This window comes from Hippocampus guttulatus, chromosome 19 (genome assembly GCF_054856545.1).
Source record: "Hippocampus guttulatus isolate MCC_2025c chromosome 19, RoL_Hgut_1.0, whole genome shotgun sequence".
In the NCBI taxonomy this organism is placed as follows: domain Eukaryota; kingdom Metazoa; phylum Chordata; class Actinopteri; order Syngnathiformes; family Syngnathidae; genus Hippocampus; species Hippocampus guttulatus.
In genome coordinates, this window is record NC_141279.1 from 5158570 (window position 1) to 5178510 (window position 19941).

A 19941-nucleotide genomic window follows, 5' to 3' on the forward strand; every position below is an offset into this window, starting at 1 on the left:
GACCCTGATCCAACCTTTGATGCTTGACTTCAAAGTTCGAATTTTCAAATCAATATTTCTCCATGGCAAATAATGTAAATGTAATTTATGTTCAAATTATAATCATTGAAATCAACCATACACTCTAGGTTCAGTCATGTATAAGGACATGTAAAGCGCAAAAATAAAACTAAAATAAAGGAAAGCTACTTAGCATCGGTAGATAGCTGGCAGATGGAATGGAGAATAGGAATAGGTCCAGAGAAATATTGTCACCTAGTGGCGCTCTATAGAAATTGGTGACATCAAATGAGATGAATAAGATAAAAAGTCGACACGCCCATGTTCACATTTTTTGTGATATTAAAAAAATGACACAAAGATGAATAATTTCATTTTTTTTCTGGTCTTAACGTGGCTCATAACATGTCGAACTTAGTGATAAAAAAAAAAAAAGAAGTAACTAACTTGACTTAGCCTTTAATTAAGATGCCAATTTATTGTATGTATATTTTTAAATACAAATATTATTTTAAAAACATTGTGCACAAACACAACACGTTATTTCATTAAACAATCAGTAAAAAATTAAAATAAATTATTTTATATATGAAACATTTTGCATACTGAGATATTTCCCCCTTTTTTGGTTTTACTTCATGTCCTGGATAACTGGTCAATTTAAAACATCAAACCGTACCACTTTTGGAGACTTTTGTGATTCCAATGTCGGCTTTGGCAGTTTGCACGAAGGAGAAAGCTGGTGGCGGTCTGGATCCTTTTAAATTGCACGCCCGCACAGATTTAGGCGGAGAAAGGAGCTAAAACGGGGAGCACCTGTCTGTCCCAGAATGGCAGGAGTGCAAAGGTTACATTTGTCAAGGCAGGTGGCCACTAAAAAGTCCGATAATGCAACTTTGCAAGTGTGCGCTGCGCCTCTGGGTGGATGTGATTCACCGGAAAAATGCCCCTGGGCTTTACTTTCTTGTGTTTCCCGTCACCCAGCTAACGACATTTCTGTTAAATTGCTTGCAAAACAGCGAACTGAAAGCGAGGAGGCGTCTGCTAATTATTTCGGTGACTGACGACGGAGGGGCGTGCGTCTTTTGGGGCGAGGGCGTGGAAATGGCAGTCACTCGGGATGCGCTGATGAGTTTTTCCCCAACAGAGACAAGGGGGGAGGGTGGGGAGGGGGGCGGGGGAGATTCGGAGAGACCTCCAAACCCTTCCTGCGGATCACTCGGGTCGTCTTGAGGTGATCGTTCCCTGAGAGGAAAGAAGCGGACAGAATGGGGCGCGTCTTGACGCACGCTGCGCAACTTCGGCACCGCTTGCTCCCGCTCCGAGGGGAGATCATCTTTTTTCGTCTTTCAAAACGTGCCTTTTAAAAAAAAAAATACTAAACAAAACATAACTATGAAGACTCATGGGATGTAGTAAATGGAGAGCTGCGTTCAACTTCGGACACCTCAAGGTGCAGTCCAAGCTATCGGTCTTCTTGACCATGATCATCCTCTTCGTTTACCTCTTTTACTGCCTGAACGGATTCTGCGATTACTTGCCCACACCCGTGTATGACCGGCAGACTCATCACAAGGACAAAAATGTCCAAATCGACGCGCAACAGACATCACCAAAGCAAGCCGCTGCGTCTTTTGCACAGGACCGGCTATCGGACGTTGCGTATACTACAATTAATAATAGCATCTCCGTAGCGAATAACTTTGGGAGCAAAAAGTTTCCTCAGGCAATCATCATCGGGGTGAAGAAAGGAGGAACGAGGGCTCTCCTGGAGTTCTTGCGCATCCATCCGGACGTGAGGGCAGTCGGAGCCGAGCCTCACTTCTTTGACCGCTTCTATGATAAAGGGCTGGACTGGTACAGGTAAGATCACACAGAAGGCAGAAGGGGGGGGGGGGGACAAAAAACAAAAACGACATCCAGATTCATGACTATATTCTACAATAAGTAGCGTACTGGAGGCAACAACTGAGATAATTATTGCATGAGAGGAAAAAGCGATCCACTTTGAGGGGTTGTTTTTTTTATTATCAAGAGTGATTTTTGACCACTTAAATGCATATATCGATATTATTGTGAACTTACAATATATTTACACGCTTATGTGTATTCTTGCTTAGAGTATAGCCATGTTTGAATATTGCTGTTATCATAATTTATCAGTACCGCTCTCGTCTACCTGCATTTAAATCGATGAAAAAGAAAATAAAGACCTTTAATATATTGTTCGGGACAGGGGACTTTAATTAAACTGTATTGCACATACAAATTCTACACGCACACACACACACACACACAAAAAGATGCTGATCCATACATAAAAAAAAAAAGCTCTGAATGCCAATCAACCAAACTGTACATGCAAAGTACAATTTTGTGTCACCTGCCACCCAAATATGGCCCAATAACAATGTCATGTCACTTGTGTTACATTAAAACCGCCATTGGAAGCAAAAGCAAAGTGATGCAATGTCTTAAAAGCATAAAAAACACTGCTGCAAAATTACTACAACTGCACTGTTGTAAAATACTCCACTGGAGACTGATAATTTACTCCCTTGTGCAGATGTTACTTTGAAAGACTGACTGTCCCCCTATTCCTGATGTTATTGACAGTAAAAAAAAATGAAGCTTCAATATGCTTCATGAACCAATTGTGTTTATTGAGCACTCTAGATGGCGCTCAATGTTCAACATAAGGCTGAAACTACACCGACTTGCCGTTTCTGAAATAATAATAATAATACATTTTATTTATAAGCTCCTTTCAAGACACCCAAGGACACTTTACAATAACAAAAAACACAAAACAATACGGAACACCTTGATTTAAACCAACAGTGCCATCTAGAGGTGTAAAAAATACAACAACTGGTTCCTGAAGCAAATATGAAGCTTCATTTTCACAACATAACAATATATGATTGAACTAATAATAAACCTTGAGGTATGTTGTACGTAACCTAATAAGATGAAGGGAGCCTAATTTGATCACAATTTCATGTCAGAATTCAATGGTTCCAAAAAAACCCCCCAAACCAGCAGTCATGCAACCATGCAAAAAAAAAAGCATTAATATTGTAAAGTGGATGATATATTACAGACAACGTATGATCCAAGCAGGAGCTGGATATTTACCAGAAAGGAAAAGTGTGATCCAATGAGCTTTCTTTTGTCTTCTGTGAGAAATGAGTGAGGATTTTCATAGGGATTGAGTTTCTATTTCAGCGCGGTGAAATACAGTATGGCCGAGGGGTTGGCATGACGGCTCCATAAAGCACACATCCAGTAAAACAATGTGTTTTTCTGGCATGAAAAAAATCATTTTCTGCCATCAGTCCGCGAGATTGATTCAGGGGCGTCTCATTCAGCCATCGCTTTCTATGAATGCACTCAAGAGCCTTCATCGAGCAAATAAGTCCGTATGGAGCACTGATGATTTCCAAACATTTCTCTGCTGATTCATAATCATAATTGGACACTCTCAGCAATACGACACGGGTAAGAGCTCCCGAGGACGGCAGTGTATTCATTCCCCATGCCAATAAATTGCTGTTTATTGAGCTGACACGCCGCTTCCCAAAGTGTCTGCGTTGGTCCCCGGGGGAGCAGGGGTGGGGGGTGGGGGGGTGGCCTTCATCACCAAAGCTAGTGTGATCACAGAGGAGGGAGGTTGGTGTTGCTGCGCGCTGTGCTGATGTGCTGATGCTCTTCACTCAAATGGTGTGAAATGCAGAATAGCACCGACGACATTTCGGGGTCGGAAAGGACACGTGCAAAAATAACGGAATCGAATTCAATTTTTTTAAACTCATTCAGTACCAGCCCATTCTAGACCAAGTCTGAAAAGACGTTTAAAAACGTCTTTGGGGGTGAATGAGTTAAAGAGGTGAAAAGGAGAATGGGGGCTCGGATATTACTATAGATGAAGATGGAAAGGGGGAACGTGGACGTAATAAAGAACAAGTGGAACAAGATGCATGGATGAATCAATACAGCCGTGTAATGATCAGGTCAGGGTGAGAGGCTCAGATAAGACAGTAGATGATAGCGCATGTGTGTGCACAAGGAGTGGCTTGTTTTGCGTAGTGCGTTTCAGAACAGCGGGGCGCTATAAAGGAGGAGATGCTCCTCTAGTGCGTTTCTGATGAGAGCAGTGAAGAATGTGAGTAGTTCATTTGCGGACTAGTAAATGGATTCTTGCCGCTATTAATTGAGTGGGCGGGTAGCACATGAAGATTTAATAATGCAGGAAGTTGCTTCGCAACACAAAGCGAAGGGAGTTATCTTCCGCTTCCTTATTTTCTGAAGATGCTACCAATGCTATTTTACAATTTATTGGATGATTGCATCTGATCATGGGCATGGGATAGGCAACTGGTGGTTGGCGGAAGCATGCAAGGCCCCCGACCACACTCAAGCGGACCCTTGATTCATTAGAAAAAAGGGATTTTTTTTTAAACAATTTTTTCTTACACATTCAATATTGTTTTTTATTTGAAAAACAGGCGGGTGGAGGGTAAATGTTGGGGAAAAAAATCCCAGGAAAAAAACGATTTACGTAAAAAAAATTGCAAATATGCAAATTCAGGATTAGCGAACTATGAAAAGTGTCGGCATCAACTGTAGTTTTAAGTTGTACTTTATGACCAACGTTAAGTGTGTGTTGTATGACTGGTCGAATGTACGTACGTTATTTGAATATAATAACACCCTTTGACCGAAATGCAGCCAATGCAATTATAGTCCGAGGTTATGATCTGAAATTCAAATGACTCATTCTTCAATTGGACCGAACGCAACTTTACAAGAGCGACTTTCTTATTTTAGTCCTCATAAGTTCAGCTAATATGCCCTCATACTGCATATGCGCCCGCGGGTCCATAATTCTCCTATGATGTTATAAATTGTCCCCTTAGATTTTGCGCCAGATGCACAGCTAAGAAAATTTAGAGAAGCACAAAAGTCAGATTTATGGTCAAGTCGTCGACGTCGTAAATTCTCCCTCGTCGCCGCGCCAGATTGCCGTTCGGCGCTGCAAATGGTCGGAGGTCGGACGTACTTTGAGCTCAACTTTTGGCTCGCTGCAAAATTGGCATAGGGGATCGTCCGCAGTTCATCAAACCCGCTATCTATCACACGTATTGTGGGAACGGTGAATTTGTCATTTTTACGTATACGTCTCCTGTTTTATAAGCACTTAAGATGAAACGCTCGCAATTACGGATAAAGGTTTTATTCTGGTGACAGAGCCCTAGGAACCACTCCGACGGGTTAAATGTAACGAGACCTTTAAATGTTCCTTTTTATGGCTTTCTGCTGATGTCAAATCGGCTGTCCCCCCCCCCCCCCCTTTTTTTTTTTAAATGATCATTCAGCTCATTATTTGTCCCCTCGCTCTCGTGACGAAAGGGGTGCGTTAGCTCGCTTTCTAATCCGCTGACAGCACGCGTCAACGCTGCGCGAATTGGACCCCGTGTAATGACAGGTCAGGCATTAACACGGACAGCTCAGGGACGTGCACAGGGAGGGTGGGGTGGGAAGTGGTGGGTGGGGTGGGGTGACAGGGATTAGGCCCAGCGGCCGCTGTCAAACAAGACCTTTTCGCGACGTGAGTCCCTCCCCTCCCCCTCGACTCTTCGCTGGGATTTTGTATGATACCGATGCCATTTTGTGTGTTCACCTCCCGCAACTGAGCTTTCATTCCATATTATGGTGCCAGTAGTTGTGAAGTGAGGAAGTCTACCATCCCTTCTTAGTCACTGCTGGTGCTGGCCAAAGTCACCCGCTCCAGCTCACCCTCCACCCGGATGGGACATGACGGATGGTTCGCTTCTTTGATTCCCTCTGCTCATTATCCTCCCCCCCATCTTGCCCTTTCATCGTGATTTGTTAACCGTTCTTTTACTTCCGTCGCCATCCTTTCTTTCAGGGGGGGGAGTAAAAGGAGAGAAAAGGAAATTAAGAAGGAGAAGCAAAATGAAAGGAAATTAACAGGGAAGGGATAAGAAAAAAGAAAAGAGACCTTTGACATTTTATTGCTGCTTCAAAGTCAAAGTCCTTTTCTATTATCGCCAGCCTTTCATTGCATCTTCCCTTCGCGGCTAATTTCAACTTTGGAACCAATCAAGTGCTTTTTAAAAGTCAAAGAGCTCCCGTCTTTCCTTTCTTGTCCCCTTTTCTCAAAGCTTTCGCCCCAAACCCTCGCAAACCCGCTTGCAAGGCCCCCCATCCCCATTTGCTTTCGCAGCACACCGCGTCCAGATTTCACGTGTTATGATTCGTTTAGCACAATCGCACGCTAACGACGCTAGCGACTCCCATATCAATTTGAAGCAGACCCGCGGCGCGCCGGGCCAAGAAAAATCAACGCAAAAGCGAGCTGGAAAGTATCACTTGAAACGTCGATTCTCCCCGCTTTCAAAGCGCTGTCTGCTTCTTTGAGCTCCAATGAGAGAGCCTTGCCCCCCCCCCCCCCCCTCCTCCCGCGCTCAGCCGCTAACCAACTAAAACACATGGACATCCTTAAAGGAAGCATTTGGCAAATTGTTTGAGGACAAACGCTTATATGTGGAAAAGCCTTGGATTTGCCATCGACTGGAAGTGATTCTGCGGTTTCCTGATGGGGAGTGAAAGGTTCGCGTGTATGCGTGAGAGAGCCGGTTCAAATGTACCGATTCCCTAGCTGAAGTCTTTTCCCACACACCTCGGCAACACCGTGGCCCCTTCATCTCGGCCCTGTAAATGTCACAGCGATCAAATATTTGTCATTTGGCCGTACCGATCGGGAGAAAAGGGCCCATTCTATTGATCGCGCTTCCTTTTTTCACGCCGCGACAGCAGAAACGCAATTCGCTAGTGAAATATTGAATCGTGTTGACAAGGAGCTGTTTTTCCTCGCCGCCGCCGGCGTCGTTTACGCGTCAAGGTCGCCATGAGTGGGATTTATCAGCTTGTTCGGGTTGCTCAAAGTGTGCGATTTCAAGCCACGGGCAAGTTCTTTTTCTTGCTAGGTCACCGTCTCGAAATCCGTTTGCTTATCGACTCATCTGGCGCGCTCGCCGTCTTTCTTGTCCCGTCGTTTTAAGGAGGCTTCGTTGCGTCAATCCGCGGGGAGCAGGATGCGCTACGTACGCCAGGACTGCCTAGGTTTCGCTTCCTGTCCGTGAATTTTCAAGCAATCGCGAGGGAATCCTTGGTTGAATTCCTCCTTGGCCGCTGCACTTTTTTTTTTTAAGCTTTTCAGAAGTGGGAAAAAAAACGCAATGTATACGTTATACTGCAAGAAAGAAGGCTTTGTGCAGCAGATGGAAAACGGGGGAGACGGATGGGGGAGGTGGGGGATGCCGGGGGCGAAGGTGGGGGGGCAATGCTTTTTAAGCTGCATCAATGCTTAAAGGAAATACTTTTAGCAGGATGCATGTCAGAAGCAATCAGTGCGACAACCGCGTGCGTGGAAAGCACGGGAAGAAAATGCGCTCACTGGACCGACAAAAAAAAAAAAAAAAAAAATTAGGAACACCTGCAGAATGTAGACGGGCCGTAGCGAACCTTCAAAGGTTACAGCGCTCAATTTTGATTGACGCTGTCGCCGTGGTATTAATCCAACAATATGGTTATTGTTAGCGGAGCGTGCGGTGGTTTCGAGCCGCCGTGCATCATTTTGAGAGCTTTTGCCGCTCGCGTCAAGCCGACTAGCGTAAAAAAAATAATAAGCCGCAATGACCACAAAATAAACACGGCGCGAAACAAATACCGCCAAAGCCGTCGTATTGTACTGCATCGCTAACGCCGGCAGCTTATATGACTTACGATCAGGAACCGCACGCTGAAATAAATTACTTTTCGAAAAGGAAGAAAAGTGACATTTGTATTTTTTTTTTTCTTAACGGATCTCTTTGACTGTGTCAACAAAAACAAAGTGAGAATTTTCAATACAGATCTTCTCTAGTATATCATTACATTGACCGATGATACAAATGAAGCTGGGAAAAAAAAAGGAAGGTTATAATCAAGCATGACAAGATAAAGTGAAGTGGGACGTGTATAGATCCCACCACCCCCCGGGATGGAGAAAAGGCCTCGTCATCAATCAGTCAGTATTTTGACACTTCGTCATTGGCCGACCTTTCTCCTCCCGCTGGGCGGCATCTCATCCCGTCAGTAATAATGGAGTCGGATTGGTGCTTGGCATCGTTGAGACGCGCGTTCGGATCGCTGGGAGGCGGCATTGAGTGACAATTACAGTCCGGGTGATGACTAACTCTCGAGTTTTCCCCACTGGCGTTGCTTCTATTTATTTCTTGCCTCTGGAGTTTCGATTTGTCCGTGATATTCTTGCGTTGAATGATTCCAATGTATTTAACTTGACCGCTGACTGTTTTCAATGACCGCATCGGGTTCTATTGTAAGTTTTTTATTGTTATTTATTTGTGTGTCCTATTATGATCGATATTGTACGTCCACCCAGTTCTATGCGGAAGGGCGAAAACTGCAGTGTGGGACTTTAAAATGTGTTTTTGTAACTTTCTAGAGGCCACCGCTGAGTCAATTTTAGTAGAGGGGGGTAGGGGGTGGGGGTGCCTATGAGTAGGACCCATAAAATATGTAAAGTTGCATTGGGTTGCACACGCTTGCAAAATTTGGGTAAAAAGAAAAAGCAATTCATTTGTCAGAAGAGTAAAAGCAGCGATTCGAAGAAGTGGCGCTCGGGGCCCCAAATACCAAAGCAGACAACCCCCCCCCCCCCCCCCCCCCCGCACCAGCTGCAAAATGCACGCATGGTCTTTGCATCCTTGCAAGAAAAATATCATCGTGACATGAAACCTAAACAAAAACAAATATCGGTCCTGTGCCCGCCTGAAAGGTGACACTTTTATGCAAAAATATTGTTGAAACTCCTCACCGGCTTCGAGCCACACAACACGTCGGGCAAAAACAATCTGCAGCATTGCAGGATTCCCATACAATAAAAGTAGTGAGAGTTTGATTAGGACTTCTTGTGGCTATAATTTGACGTTAGCATGCAAACGGAAAACGCGCCCGAAAAAAAAAAAAACAAGCCAGAAAAATGTTAATTATGAGCTCAAATCCATCAATTATAACATCTGTCATTTGTTTCACTGATGCGGTGATGGAACGTAATCCTCTCAAATGTTAATGTCGGGCTCAAGCTGAGCAACAACTTGGCATTTGAAAGGGTTTCTCAAACAGCCAACTTCATTCTGACACTCGGCTCGCATGATGTTAACCATTGTAGGTGGAGGATTTGAAAAGACCGAGGTTCCCATTCACTTCAAAGTTGCCGCCGTTGGCTTTTGTCGGGCCCCTCTGTTTACGTCACAAGTCCGTCTGGAAAGGCGGGTAATTATGGAGTGTGTGTAGCTGTCAGTTGGTGTCCGCCTCTGTTTAATGTCTGACTCGCACGGAAAGAAGGGTGAGAAGGAAGGGGTGGGGGGGGGGGGGGTGCAGCCTTCATCCTGAAAGCGTTTGCTAGAAAACACACCTCCGCTGCTAAAAACTCTTGCTGAGCACCCCTTCCCGTCTCTCTGACGTAAACACACGGTGAAGAATCAGCGACCTGTCAGTGGATGCCGGTGCTCGTTTTGAGAGGAAAATGAGATTAATTACGCCGGGGAGAGAACCTCTGCTCGACCGTGAGGACGCGCCGAACGAGACACAGAGTATGGGAAAGAACCAAGAACCAGTTACTGCCTCACTTCATTCCAAATGACAACACCGCCTCGTGGGAAATTTGTCGGGAAAATCAAATTAATAAGAATCATAAATATTAAAACGAGTCCAGCTCTCATACGTCAAACATGATCGAAACGCTGCACTTTGGGTGAAATTCGGTGCATATTTGGGTGAAAATGCTCATGAGATGTCGGCCATTTTCTTTTCATGGTATAACGCTAACCGTGATTGGGCGGACTTTCTCCCAACAGGGCTGCTATGGCAAATTTTTCGCCGGGCATTCACGGCAAGCGCATGTCCCCCCCCACACACACCCGCATAATCTGAAGAAATCTCGTTTTGCACACAGTGGCCTGAAAACGAGGCTGCTCTGGCTGAGAGGAACATTGTGTGGACGTGGCTGAAAGCAGACTTCACTGTGGCGTACTAATAGCAATTGACCGAAACGCTGTTTCTAGTCCGACAAGCTAGCTGTGACTTCCTCTCAAAAGAAAAAACACACACAGGGAGCAGCGGGCAGAAACTGCTCGGAAGTGACTTGTCGGGGATCAGACAGTATCGAGCGCTCTTATTGGCCAGTGCCTGGGGAGTTGCCAGACAATTTCACACTGAGTCGATTAAGGTTTTGTACTTGTACCGGTCCCCTTGCGCGTCTGCTCATTTCCAGGACCGGTTTTATGAGAGAATTTGTTTTTTTCTTCTCCTGCATGTGTGCTAAGATAAATGCTACAGTGTGTTGAAAAAAAGCTTGTTTAACCCTTTCGTGCATGCCTGTGACCCAATAACGTGGTAAGATGTCCACTGTAGTAACCGCTGTGCCTGAAAGGCTTCGTTTTTGGCTTTTTTTTGTCAATGGCGGGCTGGTATTCAGTACCAGGTGACTTCAAAGTCAGCAGCAAAGCCGAAAATTGTCTCATCGCCATTAAGTTACAGGATGGCGCTTTTAAGTGCTCCAGGGGTAGAAACGGTCCGCTCCTTATAAGGCCGTACTGTCCTCCTTCCGTCTGCTGAGTTCTGTCAAGGTTGCGAGTTTCAGCCATTCCCCGAACGCGTACTAATTATGTTTACTGGAAGACACGGACGTGCTTTTGTGGCACAAAAGTTGTAGTATTAATTACAGGGTATAATCAATCTAATATTGGCGACTAATGTGACATATGGTTTAAAACCATACCCGTTTAAAAAAAACAACAACAACAAAAAACGCCATCACTTTTTTTAATGGAGGAAATATGTTATTTGTGTACAGTCCACGGGACTCATCCGCAGGGATGTCACAGTACACCACACATTTCCATCATTTCCATTTTAACAGCCCAATTATGGGACTGCGGCGAGGACACGATGACATCAGTGGGGTCAGCAAGCAACGACAATCTGTAATTTGCTCATCTCCCCGCCCCATCTTCAGCGCGTCCGGCCTGTGTTTAGGAGAACGCGCCCAAGGCGGGGCAGGGCGGGGTATAGCTTGGCGATAAAGCCGGACGAGTGGGCCCGCATGCGGGCCCGACAAGAACACGGCTGCAGATTTTCCCATTCGATAAGCCGAGCAATCAGCGGTGACGCGGCCGTCCACGCTAATGCGCGTAAACCCGCTCGTATGGCCTTCCAGAAGTGTAATTAAATAGTCAACACAAAGTCAGTCGATGTTCGACAAGGCAGGCAATTTACGCCGGCGAGAACAGGAAACAGAAAAAGCCGGCAGGAATGCACCAGCAAAGAGGAACAGGCAGGCTGGCACAGAGACGAGCCGTCATACCGGCCTGAATGCAATGGGGGGGTTGGGAGGGGGGGGGGGGGGTAATCCGAAACAGGTGAAAACAATCTGGGGGTGTGCGGATAATCGCAGCGAACATGATTCTGACGGTGGAAAATACTTTTGCAAATAAAAATGGGATACGTCAGGTCTCAGCAGTTTAAAGCACGAGAGCGGAGATACAGATTTTTTCTTTAATTTGTTTTTTTTTTTTTTTTTACACACAAACGCATTAATAACAAACCACCAAGAATGACATTCAAAAATTGGCAAAAAAAAAAAAAGCCAGATTTTTCTCTTCATTGTAAAGTCAAACAAATACTAGTTTTGTAAAAAACAGTCATCCATTCATTCTTATTGTTGGAAGTATAAGGAACCCCAATTTCTTTTTTTTTTATGATTATTTTTTTGAGTGGCCTATATATTTTTAAATTAATGATCCAATGAATCCGGTAACAGAACAATTTTACTCCGCCAAATTTTGGTATCGGCCTCAAAAAACCCCCATATCAAAATACGGCCCGCTTATTCATACAAAAGCCACGTTGCACATGGTGACATTTCGCCAATTTTTTTTTCATGCAATGTACAGTTCACATTTTTTTGCAAAGCGAGAACCCTGTCGGAAAGAACGACGATCCACAATTGAGCCTTCTACCCTCCCCAAAAAACGCTTCATCATTCCCCGTCAATGCCACAAGAAGGGCGGCACATTACTACTTTTGTCTAAATGAAGCTGCGCAACTCATTTCTTAGTGATTTCAAGATGCCTGCGCACAAAAGTAGTCAGTAAGCAAGTTTTTCAGCGAATCACGGGACGAGACGCTACCCCCAAAAAATCGGAATACATCGAATTATGGGACCGCAGGCGTTCACTGTTGAGTGGAGCATTTTTGTTGTTGTTGTTGTTTTTAATTCAAAAGAGCCACAAGCACAGCAGTTGTATTGCACGAGTGTAAAGTTTCTTTTCCGAACGACACCGCCAACTACCAGCCTGCGCGTATTCCAGGTTGTGCAGTTATCTTTCACTTTGTTTTGACTTTGCTGTCATCGTTTCATTCCCTTGTTAACATACCGATGAAAATCACATTATCCTAATCGAATTATACGACGGGGACGGGTGCGGAGAAGTTGCCAAGTTGTTTGTTTTATCAAACGTATTCAAGTCAAAAACGTGGAGCCGAGTGAATGGAAAAGGGTGACTTCCTGCGTCTTTCAGGTTGTGGTGGACCCCGACTGACCAGCGCTCGCTCACTTTTGTGGCTTCCAGGCCTTTGTACGTGTCGCGTTTTATTATTATTATTTTTCTCGGCTACACATATTTTTCCACTCTTTTCTAACCGACCTACCCCAGAGATGCAAAACCTCGTTGGCGAAAAATGCTTTTCGCTACACCGGAGCGTCTGCCAACAATAACCTGAGGTGTGCAGAATGGTGTAAAGCATAATACGGATTAAATTGTTTTTAAAAAAAAATCAACACACCCCTCCGCAAAAAAAAAAGTCAAATTGTGGTCTACTGGAAGGACGTATTACTCGGCCAAGCTTTCTTCGGCTCGAGTCCTTAAAGGCAACATGAGGTAAGAACATTTCATGCAGCTGATTCCAGTTTCTGCTTACTTCTAATCAGCCCGTAGGAGCTCTTGGGGCCTGTATTTGCCCTCAGTAATGACAAACGTCTCCCTCCACACTCCAGCGAGTTACAGGGAGCCGCTTCGCCTTTGAACACACGCTGGCTTAAGTGGTTAAGGATGTTGATATATTTGCACAAAGTCTATTCCTTTGGAAGAATGGATGGATTCTTGGACAGCGGGGGGGGGGGGGGGGGGGGGGTGAACCCGGTTCGATAATGTAGGAGAAGAGGAAAAAAGGGCACGCATGCATGAGCGTGTCAGAACGAAAACTGCGCATGATGACAACTTGCATTCAATGATCCTCGGTGATTATACTCTGCGGTTTGGGCCCTCTGAATCGCTACCATCTGACTCTGAAATTCAGGGTTGGAGGAGTCCCATTTAGTGTTGCCGAGCAGGGGCCGCGGGGGGGGGGGGGGGCTTGGCCACCGGCCAGCTTGTGTCGCCACAGATCACAGCATTCGGGACGTCACGGAACAGAAAACGTCAGAAACACTTCCTTCATCTCTCTCTCTCACACACACTCTCTCACACACTCACTCTCACACATACACACACATTGTGTGGGCCTAAACTTCATTGCTCCCAGATGTGGAACCGTCCTGTGGACTGGACGGCGCGTTCAGATGGTCGCGTACGGTTGGGTGCCCAATGTGTTGCGTTTTTGCCTGTTTGCGCCCCAAAACATGATTCAAAATGTTCGTGTTGGAAGATGGAAACAAAGCCACAAATGATGCCAACATGGCGGGCGAGGAAAAACGGTCTTTAGATTGTATATGCGTAGAAAGTGGAACCATTGGGTTTGGACCGCGATCTATTTTGGGATGTTGGTCGATCTCATTTCTTTCTTTTTTAAAAAAAAAAAAAAATTCTCCCTCTTAGGAAATAATGAAGAAAAAAAAACGGGGCTAATCCATTTCTTCCGTTGCAATTAGGAAACCTTTCACGGTTACAAGCAATTTTATATCTGGAAATGCAATTGGGATTGGCCCCGTTTGAGCAACAACAGCACGGCTGACTCACGCGTGTCCATATCCGAGTCGTAAATAGCAACCTGCAAGGTCCGCCGCCGTGTAAATGGTCTCTAATAAACCCTTAAGACCACACACATGGATTGTGTGTAAACGTGTGTGCACGGCCAGATAATCTGCGTCGTGACTGAATGCCATATGCTAACACAAAAGGGGAAATGTCACTTCCTGGTTCCTTTGAATTTGGGGGAAATTGGTGAATTTGTTTGGGGCCTCCTGAAGTAAAAACATGAAAAAAAAAACAACGTTACAAGATTTAAAAAAAAAAAAAGAAGAAAAAAAAAAGGCGCTCCAGTCTGGCGAGTGACTTTTGTTTTGATTGCGACTCTTTCCTTCCTTTCCTGCCACCGTCTCTCTTTGCTCTGCCTCTAGCGTGTCTTTGTCGCTAACCGCCACCCGGCATTCTTCTTCCTCCTCCTCTCAATCGCTGTGTGGGCTTCCTGCGTGATTGCAGGCCAGCGGTTGCTTTCACATCGACTTGAGGTCAAGTGAACCGTGCGAGGTTTTCTTTCCAGGGAGGCAACACTGGATGTTTGCAAAGAGACAGTTCTTGTACTGTTTACAACACGAGCGGACGCACATTTGTTCCACTTCCCCTCGGAGGATTTTCCCCCACTCCTTTTCGAAAACATACAATCTATTACAAGCAATCTTTTATACAAGACATGCATATGATTCCTTAATCGATGATATTCGCTCAATAAAACTTCATATTATTAACTCATTCTTTACCAGCTAATTCTGAACCAAGTCTGAAAAGACGTTTAAAAACGTCTTTGGGAGTGAATGAGTTAATATTGAGCCGCCATATGTTAACGGGCTACTTTTGCTATCGTGCAAGATGATTGGACCACACTTTTTGAAACCGTGGGAATAGCTATAATGTCCTCCAAATATTTTTTGTGATTTTGTTAGATTTTCTGTCCATTTTTTGTGACGTTATTTTCAGCGTCAGGTTTTATGACATCAGACGACAGGGAAGCGCGCGTCATTTTCATGCTAGGCTAGTGACTCAAATGACGCAAAAATAAACAAAAAATCCTCCTCCCGAAGTGGAAAAATGGTGTCACACATTTATTTTTATTTTTTTAGTTTTGTTAGCAATAAACAGATTGGCATTTTGGTTCAAGGGGGAAATGTTTTCTCGGTTCCATTGAATGGAATTTTATCAACGCGTATTTTGTGTTATTTTTGTTATTTTGACTTCAAAATGGCGCCGCGAGAGTGGCTGCCTTTCCAGCAGCTCCTATATTTTGTTGTTCTACTTCTTTCCCTTTCGTAACTTTGCTGCTGTGAATTGGGAATTTCTCCATTGCGAGACTGACTAATAAAGGTTTTCTTATCTTCTTATCTTATCTTACTAGCAAGCCGATAAAAAAAACGTACCGATCGTGAAGTATTGTCATGTAATTTAACCCTGCAACCTGAACATGATGCGCTGTCCACTGTAGTGACCGCTGTCCCTCAAAGGGGTTAAATTAAATGAGTGAATGTACTACAGCAGCGGAAAAAAAAAAAGAAGGGAAAAAAAAATCCAAAGAGGCTTCTCAGTTGGCACTTCCTCCCCAAAAAGTGTTTTTAAACCATTCCTTGGATCCAGATTCTATATCATCACTCACGTCACGCCGTGCCTGAAATAAATCTGCGAACCACAGTTTCACTTGAGTGGCCTCAGCGCGAGAGGCCGCCGCCGCCGCTGCTCACGCGTTGGCCTCAAGTGCTTCCTTCAAACAAATCCTCAGACATTTTCATACAGGCTAGTTTGGAAACCGTCTTTTTTTTTTTTTGGAGCTTTTCTCCTTGTGGTGTTTTTTTTTTTTTTTTTTTTTCGCTAAAAGCTGTCTGACTTTGTGTCGCCCCAGCCCCCACGGAGCACAACTCGTCTTATTAAAACCCAACGTCGTGTGCTTGCTGTCGCCCTGACATAACATCACACAACTGAGAGCCATCTCCCATCAAAGCTCAGAGCGCTATAAGCCTTCCACTTAGATACCAACCGCAAAGCCCAAACCATCTAAATATGCTTGCTCCGGGGGGGAGGGGGCGGGGGAACTTTGCTGAAATCCGCTGAGAGAGCTTTCGCAGTTCTAACCCTGGCGCTGCTCCCCACTAAGACGACTCCTACTGTCAGATGTCTCTGACACGGACCAAATAAAATTCCCCCCCGCCCCCCTTTAAAATTGGCAGGATGCTGCTCACAACAGGGGTTATGCCTTTTTTTGTTTTTACCACTACACTCGCATCTGCACGAAATATATGATCCCAATCAGGTTTTTCACCATTCCACACCCCCCCCACCCCCGCGCTTTATACAATCTGCCTTGGCACCCCTCGTTCCCATCTTTTATTTTAAAAGGTAATACATCCTCTCCACTTGAGTCATCAACTTCTACAAGCGATGAATCAAGAAATATGTCAACACCCCCGAAAACCTCGAGAACGGACGAGAACAATAATAAGCGGCGAGCCAAAAGCAATAGCCAGGATTTAATGAGAACACGGTGAGATTATCCTTGGATAACCTCACGTACCTTAGGCGCATACCTTTTTTTTTTTTTTTTTTTTTGCCCGGTTATCATTCATTGGGAAAAATACTCTCACTTTCCCCAAAGGAACACCTGCATGGTTAAATTTATTAGCTTTATCAAAAAGAATTTTTTTTAAAAAAAAAGATAATGCCATTGCCACAGACGTATTAAAGTAGTAGACAGTTAGAGACAGTCAGCAAAACGGTAGATACCATTATGTGCCGCATGGGGCTAATTATTCCACTCCCTTTCCAGACCCCAAAAAAGGTGGAGGTACGTTCCCAAGCTATAAAAGTCAAGGCTACCTTTTTACACTTAACCGTAGTGCGGTGATGCAGAACTTCCACTGAGTGATGTTTTTTAATATCGGGTCCCTCTCATGTCATTAAATAAAAGCAACAGAAAGGTTAGAAAAAGCATTTTGCGGTGCGGCTCTGGCCCGCCGTAAACTCCAAGCCCAAAATAAAACGTGACCGTTGAATGAATGCCTCGCGTGGATGTGTTTAGTAAAAACGGAGTGCGCGTAAATGACAGGAAGAAAAGAGGGAGCGTCGTAAAACTTTTTGAACTGTAGCGGCATGTTGAAAAGTCAGATAAACAAAAAAAATAAATCGTATATTAAGTCTCCACTAATAGCCAAGAACAAACAATCGAGGAGCCCATAAAGTATCTGAGCTTTATGAGTCTCACCAAATGAGAAAAAAAACCTTTTTTTAAATTAGAGGATGTGCTCATGGAAACATTCATGCAGCCATCCTTCCATTTTCTGATCCGCTTATCCTCACACGGGTGTGCTAGAGCCTATCCCAGCTGTCTTCGGGCGGTGGGCGGGGCGGGGGGGGGGGGGGGAAGACACCCTGAACTGGTCGCTAGCCAATCGCAGGGGCACATATCGACAAACAACCATCCGCGCTCACAATCACACCCAGGATTAATTTTGAGTGTCCCGTTAACCTGCTACGCGTGTTTTGGGAATGTGGGAAGAAATCGGAGTACCCGGAGAAAACCCACTCAGGCATTGGGAGAACATGCAAACTCCACACATTCAACTCCCCCCCCCCCCCCCTTCTCTTCTCAGGAATCTGATGCCCCGGACACTGGATGGTCAGATCACCATGGAGAAGACACCCAGTTATTTCATCACAAAGGAAGCCCCTCGCCGTGTTTTTGCCATGAGTCGCCACACCAAGCTGATCGTGGTGGTGCGGGACCCCGTGACCCGCGCCGTTTCCGACTACACGCAGACCGTGTCCAAGTCACCGGGACTCCCGTCCTTCAAGAACTTGGCCTTCCGCAACGCCACCACGGGCCTCATCGACACGTCTTGGAGCGCGGTGCGGATCGGGATCTACGCCAAGCACCTGGAGAACTGGCTGCGCTACTTCCCGCTTTCCAGCTTCCTGTTCGTCAGCGGCGAGCGCCTGGTGACGGACCCCGCGGGAGAGATGGGTCGCGTCCAGGATTTCCTGGGACTGAAACGCGTGGTGACAGACAAGCACTTTTACTTCAACCAGACCAAAGGTTTCCCGTGCCTGAAGAAGCCAGAGGGGAGCAGCAGGCCACGCTGCCTGGGGAAGTCAAAGGGCAGGCCCCACCCGCAGATCCCCTCAGATGTCCTGCTTCGGCTCAGAGACTTTTACAGACCTTTTAACCTCAAATTCTATCAAATGACGGGTCAGAACTTTGGCTGGGATGACACAGCTTGACACCAAAGCGTTTGAAAGTTGATCGGAGACATTCACCAAAGTTGAGATCGTGCAAAACAGGCCTTGCGATCGTTTCGGAGGCTTTAGGAATGCAACAATCATGCGAAATAAACGGTCGTTTTTTTTTTGTTGTTTTTTTTTGTGGTCGGTGTTTTTGAGTTTAGATCAAGTGCCATGGCGTGTGTCAGAAAAATTCCAGGACTGATATCACAAAAGATGGATTTCAAATTTAAACTGCGAAGGAGGCGTTTTTCCTTTCAAAGTGCGCCATACAATCAACCAGAAAATCTGCAAAGAGATGCTGCCCCCTGGGGATGCTTCACCAACGTACCTGCTCGTGACACCCTGAGCATCTGAAAGTTCCTGACCCGAGCAGAACACCTGACCTGCCCCCTCTGTTTGTTTGGGTTTTTTTTGTTGTTCACTGTTCACTGCAGATGGATGAAAACGTGTAGTCGGGATTTGAAATAAATCTGACATCACCCACATCAGTCCTGGAAATTTTCTGACAGGCCTCATAAGAGGAAATTTATATTTCCTTCCCGTGCAAATCTATTCCCTGGACTGTCCCCTTCAATTTCCAAAATGAAAGCACGGGAAGATGTGGTGGAAAGAGGAGCAAAAAGCGAGCGCTTTGCTACGTGTTGTTCATGTTGCAGGAGTTTCTTCTAATATAAAACTTTTCATGCGGAGCCTCCACAAATGGTACTCGCATTCAGCTGTGCAGCCTATTTCAGAGATCCTAATTTATAAGATGTCAAGATATTGTTGAAATGTTTTGTTTTTTTCCTCAGACTTTTGTATTTGGAACTCTGCTGAAATCCTGACTAAAACGTTTACTCTTCAATGTCGTTTTTTTTTTTCTTTTTGTGTGTTTGATTCAACCCGACGACGACAACTAAAATAAGACAATCGAAGTTTTACTTTCGAGCTTGATTTACTTTGACTGCCTGATCAGCTAATGAAAATATTGCATACGTCTCCATAAATGAAAGGTTGATAGCTCGCAGAAGTGTCCAGGTAGGGGGGTGGTTAACGTTGGGGAGGGTTTTTCTGATGTCTCAGCAATCAATTCAGCCAGTTGATTGGGGAACCTTTTGGGGGGGAGGGGGGGGGGGGACTTTGACATATTTCGACCCTCTCCCCCTTTCCCTTGACCTGTTGACCTATGAGCGTGCTCATCATAAACTGCAGACCGATACCCGCGGACCGGTTAATGGAGTCGCGTGGCGTGAGCCGCACACACACACACACACACACACACACGCACACACACACACACACACACAAATGCGATCTTTATCCTCCCAAACAAATAGGCAACCCTCCCCACTTGACGCATTCAAATTGCATTCTCAGGCGAGCCGGAACCCTTCGCGGCAGGGAGACGGCGTGGATCAATACGTGACCGTTTTGTTGATAGGCGGCGGGGTTGTGCTTATATGTACGACGTCTCATTGTCACTATGATTTGGCGCAAGGGTCAAGCAGAAGTCACCGTTAAATTTTTTTTGAAATATTCTTGAACACGGAATATATTTTTTCTTGCCTAGCGCGAGTATAGCGTAAAGTGCAGTTTGACGGCGTGCATG

At 45.2% G+C, this 19941-nt stretch overlaps 1 protein-coding gene across 1 annotated transcript; it reads left to right on the forward strand.

Moving 5' to 3' along the window:
- Positions 1–1203: 1203 nt before the first annotated feature.
- LOC147189729 (heparan sulfate glucosamine 3-O-sulfotransferase 6) lies at positions 1204–19197 on the forward strand. The gene is made up of 2 exons (XM_086099405.1): positions 1204–1863; positions 17723–19197. The coding sequence occupies exons 1-2, from the start codon at positions 1406–1408 to the stop codon at positions 18348–18350; spliced, it is 1086 nt and encodes a 361-aa protein (XP_085955531.1). The 5' UTR covers positions 1204–1405; the 3' UTR covers positions 18351–19197.
- The last annotated feature ends 744 nt before the right edge of the window (positions 19198–19941 follow it).

Bases quoted from the DNA above. Each gene is read 5' to 3' on its own strand.
- LOC147189729 (XM_086099405.1), top strand. From the start codon at position 1,406: ATGGGATGTAGTAAATGGAGAGCTGCGTTCAACTTCGGACACCTCAAG. The intron at 1,864-17,722 runs GTAAGATCACAC...TTCTCTTCTCAG, and splicing joins AAAGGGCTGGACTGGTACAG to GAATCTGATGCCCCGGACAC.